The sequence below is a fragment of the Haliaeetus albicilla genome, chromosome 7, assembly GCF_947461875.1.
Source record: "Haliaeetus albicilla chromosome 7, bHalAlb1.1, whole genome shotgun sequence".
NCBI lineage: Eukaryota > Metazoa > Chordata > Aves > Accipitriformes > Accipitridae > Haliaeetus > Haliaeetus albicilla.
Window position 1 is genome coordinate 421,846 of NC_091489.1, and position 8,890 is coordinate 430,735.

General features: G+C 47.0%; 1 protein-coding gene across 1 annotated transcript; it reads right to left on the reverse strand.

The window, feature by feature from the left end:
* Window positions 1–887: 887 nt before the first annotated feature.
* TMEM106A (transmembrane protein 106A) lies at window positions 888–8,870 on the reverse strand. The gene is made up of 9 exons (XM_069786234.1): window positions 8,729–8,870; window positions 7,597–7,730; window positions 6,687–6,917; window positions 6,188–6,251; window positions 5,628–5,787; window positions 4,975–5,115; window positions 4,362–4,405; window positions 3,660–3,713; window positions 888–1,756 (listed from the first exon to the last, which is right to left on the reverse strand). The coding sequence occupies exons 3-9, from the start codon at window positions 6,898–6,900 to the stop codon at window positions 1,636–1,638; spliced, it is 798 nt and encodes a 265-aa protein (XP_069642335.1). The 5' UTR covers window positions 6,901–6,917; window positions 7,597–7,730; window positions 8,729–8,870; the 3' UTR covers window positions 888–1,635.
* Window positions 8,871–8,890: the final 20 nt, after the last annotated feature.

Below are 8,890 nucleotides of genomic sequence, written 5' to 3' on the forward strand. Positions count from 1 at the left end.
TGGTAATAAATTAATTTTCCCCAAGTTGAGTCTGTTTTGCCTGTGCCAGTAATAGGTGAGTGATCTCCCCTGTCCTTATCTCAACCCACAAGCCCTTTGTTATATTTTTCTCTCCCCTGTCCAGCTGAGGAGGGGGGAGTGATAGAATGGCTTTGGTGGGCACCTGGCACTCAGCCAGGGTCAACACACCACATTGGCAAATACAAAAAGCACTGCAGAGAGGTGACAAGCAGGGAGGATTTCAGAACAGGACATGGAGCTTCTTCGTCCCAGCTTCAGGGAGGAAGCTGACTAGTTACCATTTTAGTGTGATCTCGATGATACAGTGAGGAGCAACACTCTGCAACAGCTCTGTAAGAGGTGCTGGTTTAGGAAGCATATTTTGAAGACAGGATCAGAGACTTTCTTCATTAGTCTTCAACTAGTCGATGCTTTGTTTGTGTCCTTCAGTGGGACAGATAGAGGAAAATGCTGAACTGCTGAGTAAAAACTTCAGTCCAGCAACTCACAGGCTCCTATTTTACCATCTAGAGTGCATCAGGCAGCATCTAAACTAGAACCTAAGGAATAATGTTTAACACCTCTGTCATTTGGGGGATATAACTGCCAGCCCTGGGAGGAGAGAAGGCTGCTAAGGCTGTTCCTCCTGTAAAGTCTGTTGGGTAGTTTTGCAGCTTTAGAAAAAAAAACAACCAAACAAAAAAAACCCAAAACCCACACACCAAACCACCACCCCCTAAACCCAGCTGTTTCCTGGTATTTGTAAACTGAGCTTTTTTCCAGTCAGAGATGACCTCTCTCATGCTTGTTCACGTCGAAAGCATTAAATGCCAAAGCATACAAGAAAACAATGCAACAAACAGCATGCACTCGTCACCAAACACCACTGGCGGGAAAGCAGCAATCTTTTTAGTTTGTGGTACAAAATGCATTTTCTTCTCACTGAAATGGACGCCGTTAAGCAACAGCTAGTGGATGAGCTTGCTTTAAAAATACATATATGCAAAAATGCATATTCTCACCTGCTATAGTGGACAGCTTAAAACAGCAGTCACCCATGAGTCACTCTCACAAGGTGTTTTGGCATGACATGCAGTAGTTTTTCTTAAGACTCGAGATGGAGACATCAGTCCTGTTTCTTGCTCTCGTTGTGCAGGTTGTGCAAATGTCATTAGATTCTGGTGATGCAGATGCAATCCAGCCAAAAAGTCTCATCACAGTCCTTCTTTTTCAAGTTACAAAATACTTACATTCAGGACAGAAGTGCAAAATTATGCAAGGAGGAAACAACTAGTTAGTCTGACTAACAGGCGCTACCTCCAAAGTAGCAGTGAAACAGAGTGTGGTCCACTCCGATCAGCCACACAGAAACACCCTGTGCACTGGTCACTCTGCTGAAGCATCAGCCATGATAAAGCACTGAAAAAAGAAAGCTGCAATCTGAGGCAGCAGAGTCCACATTCACAAGGCCAAGTATGTTACCATCTTTGCATTAGAGATAGAAGTCTTATCCAGGAAACACCAAGCCTCCTGTTGAAGGCGTAGCTTGAGAAGAAGCCCCAGAAGTTTGTCTCCCTGTGACTTGCCTTTGTACTGGAATATGCTGCACCCAAAAGCTCTGTCAACCTGGCCCTGTCATGGCACACGGTGGTACAGCGGGTGAGGTAGCGTGGCATTCCCCCGGCAGTCCACATACTGGTAGTCTTCAAAAGCCAGCTGCTCTGAATGACACAGGTATGTGCAGGTCAGTGTACCCCTGCAAGGCAAAAGCAGACCAGAACTGCACTTGAGATTGTCCCAGATGAGACATCTCATAATGTAAAGGTCCCATGGCGAGCTCCCACTGCCATCCTGTTTTGTCCCTATTACACAGCCCCAGAACACAACAGTCAAGATACCCTCGCAGCTCAATTTCACATGTTGGGGAGGGAAAGCACCTTTCAGACTGCATTAAAAAAAGCCTTTACAAGATCACTGCCATCACAACAGATGCTTTGGCCATTCTAGAAGCCCATTAAGACCTCCTAACCCAGCATAACACTCCTGTGCCATTTCACTGTTTACATGTTCCCAAAGTGCTAGTACAAGTCACAGTGGGTGGCCGTTTATGGAGTTAGCTAGACAAAAGCATGTATCTTTCAATCACTGTCTTTCTGTGCCACCTCAAGAGCTATTTGCATCAAGTAGCTTCTCCTAACACTACACAATCCATCAGTGGGTAATATCAGTTTCTGGCTAATGGAGAGCTTGCAGGTAGAGAGAGCAAAGGTCCTGTCAGCCCACAGCATCAGCTAAGAAGGACAAAGTTGCCTTAACAGCCAGAGCCATTCACTATGCTGTCCAAAACGCACCATTTTTACCCTGCTTCGAGTAGTGTGGGACTTCTTTCATACTTTACCTGTTCAAACTTCACATCACTCAGCACCAATTAAAAAAACCACCTGCATTAAGACCCATAAAAAACCAGAAACTTGACAATACAGCCCTTCAAATTGCAACAGAAGACCAAGACTTAAACACCTGTGTTTTGGGAGATCACCAGTGACATTTCTTTAGCGACCTGGGAGAATTCCAGCCTGGCATGCCTCTAAGAGATTCACACACTTTCTCCAATCACTTTTCCTAATATTCACAGTCCGTTTCCAGATGCAGCAGGTGAAGCCCTTGCTTTAGATTAGCACAAAAGACCATGATGCAAAAGCAGTTCCTCCTTCCTGAAAGAATCATGGACTCAGTGACAACAATCTGCAGATGGTGAACCTAGCAGTCCATCTTCCAAGAGTGGGCTCACAACCTGGAGTCTGTCAACACAGATGTGCAGGGAGATCCCTCTAGTGGACGCAGGCTACACAAGGAGACAATTTCTGATGCAGAGTTTTCCAAACTGGCTTAAACTCAGCTAATGAAGACCATGCTTTCATGACTGCATGGAGGCATTCTAGCACTGCTATACCCTGTAAAAGCCTCCCTGTCTCACACACCAGATTTAGCTCTAACTCAGACCAGAACAGTAGCAACCTGTCCCAGCAGGAGCTATATTATAAAACTGCAGTAGTGCTCCTTCCTCCCTGGCAGGGAGGAACAGCCAACCTGAATTTGCTTTCCCAGCAGGGCCTCTCATACTGTAAAACACAGTCAAGCTGAGCATGGTCCTCTGGTCCATCCCGTGAACAGGAGCTGCCTCAGGCAGAAGAGTCGGCTTTGTCCCACCTTGCTCTCGGCAGCTGCTCTCAGAACACTTGGAGGCAATCATCCACACATCTGCACAGAGTCCAGGCTGATTGAGTCTGCACCCAACACCACAAGGCAGGTAGGCATAATCGAACTAGTCAGTACTTCTAGAGCCGGACTAAAGAATTACTTCCCAACAGCTACAATCAGCATTCCAGAAGGAAGTTTGCCAGGCCAGCTTGCCTTAAGCAACAGTGACAGCTAGAGCTGTCAGTAAGCCTGAATCCAGGGGACTTCTCAGAGCAGCAACGGCTTTGGAGAATTACCTCCTCCTCACACCTCAGCACACCTATCTGGGTAACAGCACATACACATTGTATGCAGTCCTGGTCTTGAAGAACATTGACTGCAGACCTTCTTGAAGGGAGTTGAGACACAATGTAGGTGACATGCATGTTTGTTATAGCTCTGAACCAGGCATCACTTACTGTATATGCAGCAGAACATTGTGAACTTTGACTTTTGTCCAGGTACAAATGTTACTACAAGAGAAGAGAGAGAGTTAATTTCACAGGAGCTGCCTGCACCATGTGTCTCCTGTCCTCAATTATTCCATTGCTTTTCTGCTTCTCCAAAAAGGTCTGTCTTTGCAATATTCTGACAACAGCTACGCAGGCAAAGTTCTTCAAGCACAGCAGTATCTACACCAGTAAAACATGTTTTTGCTGGTGTAACTCTAACTGTGGATCTAGTAAGCATGGGCCTCAAATATGCAATGGACTACCCTGTCTACACAGAAGCCTTTGGTTGCTATGAACTTCACACAGTTTGCTGGTCATTTGCAGAGAAATGCAGTTCATACAAGGTACCTTTAGCTGCTCACAAATAGAGCATTTAAAGTTGATAACCTAGACATTAAACTGATGTCATCACTTACTCACCAGAATGTACGGAAAACAACATTGTTGAGTCAACACTAAGCAGAAAATACCAATAAATAGAAAAGGAAATGAGTTTAAAATGGATGTGCCAGACTTATATCCAGATCAGCTCCACCTATTAAACTGAAAAGGGGACACTCACTCAGCCTCACTCTACAGACAGGACCAGCACAAGAAATCTAGTCATGAGAAGCCTATAAGCATTAACATTGCTTACTAAAAGGGAAGAAATCTTCTAGAATTACTCACTAGGTGTTGTTGTCCATTATCCTACTGGCCACTGTATAATAGATCTGCAAATACAAACAGAAGAGAAAGCAGGAAGTACACAAGAACTACAGTTAGGTTTCTATACAATTCAGAGACCTAAAGTAGTAAGAACTGGACTCTCATTAGGTGTCTGAGCCTGAATTTCAAGATCTAGCCTAACAATTATTTTTAACAGTCGGTAAGAAAATAGAATCAGAAATTAGATCTAAAAAGGCCTTAAAAAGGTTGTCTAGGCCACACACCTGACCTTTACACCAAGAATGGATCAGCTGTACTCAAACTGTTCCCAACAGGGTTTTATATAACCTATTTTTAAGCTTGCCATCATTTTAAGGCAAGCACACAACCCAGCCCACTACCTGAAAAGCAGACAGATATTCATTGCCCAGGAACGTATTAGCTTCAAACTCAGCAACATGTAAATTCTTGCAACACCCCTTCCTGAAGTGATATGGGGAAAGCTGCATGTGGAAGAGCTTTGAGTATTTGGCAGGCAGATGACAAAGAAGTAGATCAACTATACAATAAGCACCTCCCTGTCCAGGACATCCAGATTAGTTCAGGAGAAAATGCAAGGAACAGCAGAGCTCACCTGGCTGCTCTGCAAAGGGCTCATATTCAGCAGGGTTTTCATGGTGGTCTTCCCTACTACTAGGGACTGGTGCAAAACCTCTATGTCTAGCTGCACAACAGTGACCAGGTAGAAATTGTTATTAGTTATGTTCAGCATGTTCTAGGGAGAAAAACAAACAAACAAAAAAAATGAAAACACAAATCACCTTGCAGCAGGGCCGTATCTTACCGCTGCATAGCTACTTTAAAGATATCCCTGCTACGACCTTACAGCAACACTGGACGACATGGTCCCTTTCAAATCCTCAGATGTACATCCAGCCTGGCCACAAAGGCATGTACACTGCAGTATCTCCCATGACCGTCAAAGGGGGACAACCAAGCAGCTCAAGGATGCAAAAGAACAAGGATTCCCAGAATGAATCACAGTGCTGCTTCTACACAGCCCCTTTGGCCACTTTGTGACTTGCTCACTCACAGCCAGGCCAGCCACACCTCTGATGCTGTAACACGCTCTGGACATTGATTCCAAGCAGCCAGAGAGTGGACCGAGACAGTGGGAATGGCAAGACTAACTTCAGACAGCGATCAGTTAGCCTACACATGGAGTGGCACAGGAGATAAGCAGGGAACCCTCCAGATCCACCCTTTAACTGTGAGCTGAGCACTTACCGTCATGTTGAGGCATATACTGGCGGTAGTGGCATTAAAGCCAACAGAGGAGGCATTCAGCCCTGCAGGCAGCACAGTAACAGAGCGAGGAAACAGGAAAAAAATACTGAGAGATGTTGTCAGCAGGCAAATTGTCACAGCAACACATACATAGAGTTTCCTGCAAAACAGCACCAGGGCCACAATCATTCTCTTGGTTTGTCAGCTGCAAGCACCTGCAGTTCTGCTCCAGCTCAAAGGGAGGAGACAATGAAAGCTTGGGTGCCAGAAAACTGGGATGGGTTTGTGCAGAACTATTCGCCAGCTATCAAATCACAGCAGAAGCAGGGTAGTCCCTCACATACTGACATGGTGCATTACAGTACAAATTGCTGGAGATCCCCAACAACTGCACGCAGAATACTGTCCAACATCTGCTATTGCTGAAAAGACACAGCAAACACCAAACTTAATGCAAGACAGATCACAAAGAGCAAAACACCTGAAGGACTGAGGCTTTCGTTCATATGCACAAGAAACATTCAAAAGATGAGAAAAGGGGAAAATTTAACAGGACTTACGTTCGTCTAGGCTTCAGCCTCTGGTCACCATATGGAATCAGTGCCACCAGCTGCTTCTCTTGCTCTGGAAGAGGTGGCAGCAAATCAGAAACCACACTAAGCACACAAGTAAAGCAAACTGCATTGCAGGATGCTGCACAGCAGCCTAGTGTCCATCTGCACTCGCTTCACAGGTGACACTGTCCAATTAGAAGGCAAGTGTGATGCAGCTAAGATTTCAGTCTGAGCGTTCCCATCTCTAGGCAGAAACAACAATTCTCCAGGGGCTCCAGGGTGGGCTTTGAGTAATCACCTAGAAACAGCACTACCTGCCTTCCCACCCCATCCTCCTGCAATAGAGGCAGCCCACAGAAGTCACAAGTGAGCTGGAGGTACCATGACAGGACGTTCCTAGACTGGATACAATAAAGATCAACTGATTCAACAAAGGTCTTTAGGCAAAGAGACATGTACCAACCTCGGAAGGCTCAAAAAGCACTGACAGGGAAGAATCACCTACCCCTGGGGATCCTTCCTGTTCCCTGACATGTTGGACAGTTGACACAGCTTTGACGTGCAATGCCCGCACAGGGTGCACAGGATGTAGCAGAGTCATTGATACTAGCATAATTGGCGATTTCGCCTTCAGCATCCAGTTGCCTGGGTAAGATCAGTTTGCCTTCCCTCTCCTTTTGGTCAGGTGTCTTCCAGAACGGTGAAAGTTTTCCACCCATGGTTGAAAGAATTCTCACTAGGTGTCCAACACAAAAATGCATTAAGAAAATTGTCTCTGTGAACCAACCTCCAAGAGCAGCACCATTAGCATTTGTAGTAGATCACAAGTATCCTAACGTTTAGCAAGTTTCTTAAAGCACAGCTCTAATGTTGCTTTAAACGTTCAAATTTAAACATTCGTATTTTAAACATTCAATCTTCTAGACACCCTGGTTGCAGAAAAAGTGTCTGAGAATGCCATGCTATAGAAGAGCATACCAGATTCTTCTTTATCTCTTAGTATTTTGTAAGAGAGGGGAAACACTGACTCAAAGCTCCTGAAGGTTTCAAGATGACAACATAGCCCAGAAGAACTGCCAAGTTCTTGACTGGTCATTATTCACCTACATTCAACAAGGAACTCACCTGAACATCAAGGCCTTGGCATTCCCAATCAAGCACAGTGTTACTAACAGTAACAGCTGCCTGACTAAAAACAAATAGTGTGCAAACAGAATCTAAAAATAGATAAAATAATAGAATCTAGTCTATTTTAAAAGTTAAAAATACAGTTGAACTCATTTTCCTAGGCTCCTGACAATCAAAAATTTTTACATCAGCTCCTAGTAATCCTCCCAAAAGCATTAACGATACCAAGCTGAGGAAGAGCATCTGTATTTTCATCACAAAGACATCAGCTGAATGCAGTTTCCTACCTGTGCCAGTCTTTCCTCTAGGCAGTCTTGTTTCAGCAACTCAGATATAGGTAGGATGTTTAGCTTTGATAAACCGCAGCTTCTACATTTGCCCAGATGATCCAAAGGCTTTGCATGAATAACTCCTCAGGGCCCTATTATAAAACATACTGGGGATGAAAATCACTGTCTGGCAGTAGAGAGCCACCATGACAGAGTTGCACAGCATAGGGCTCACTCCACAGTCCACAAATCCAAGCCACAACGGCAGGACATGGGCTGATCCCAGGGGCAGCTGCTGTTCTTCTTGCTGACAACGGAAGAATCAGGATCTCATTTAACTAGTAGAGGTGGACACACCTGCAGGATTGCTCATTCAGCCCTGGAGGACCACAGAGGGACCTTTCAGCAGCCCAGTACCCCAGACTATGAAATTCTGCAAGACACTGTTTGGAGGCTCAAGGTAATTCAGTGTTCCCCACCCTCTTGGGGCATGCAGAGGGAAAGGAATGACAAAGATGCCTGAAGGATCTCAGCTTTTCTAACACGGGAAGGGCCTCATTATATGGTACCACAATGTGCCACAAGTCCCCATCTCTGCAGTCTCTTGAGGACCTCAGGCAGCGAAGCTGCAGCTTTACCTACACCCTCAGTTAATGTTTACCAGCTTTTCAGAAACAAGCAGGGAGGAGGAGTGGCAACCTTTTCACAGAACTGGGACAAAAGCCAGGAAAGTCATGAGTGGGTAACAGAGAGACCAAGCGAAAGGCACAGTGGGCGGAAAAGTTTAACCCCTTCACGTACTGCCCTTAGGCAGTCTTTCAGGTTCACTGAACCCCTGCCTCACACACCACTCTGGTACCACCGGGGCGAGTCCCGAGGCCCGCAAGGGGAAGTGGAACCCAAAGTCAGTAACGAACGCGAGCTTCGACAAGGACCGACCGGCGCCCTGCTACCACCGAGCACCCCAGGCGCAAGGGCCGCCACCGGCTCCCGCAGGCCCGGCTCGACCCCGCCGTTCGCAGCCTGCTTCTCTGGGCCCTGCCCCTCGCGCCCCCGGGAGCGCGGCGCCGGCAGCCCCCCATATCCCGGCCGCAGCCGCCCCGCCGTCCGGGGCGGGCGCTGCCGGGCCCCTCCGGCCACTCCCGCTTACCGAGCGCCCGCGGGCGGTGGCCGAGCCCAGCGAAGTGGAACCGAAAGCGCCGCGGGGCGGCACGGCCGGGGCCGAGGGCACGTGCTTCGGGCGGAAGCGGGGACGGCGGCGGCCCGGGGGAGCAGAGCGGGCCGGGCCGGGCCAACCACGGGCGCCGCCGAG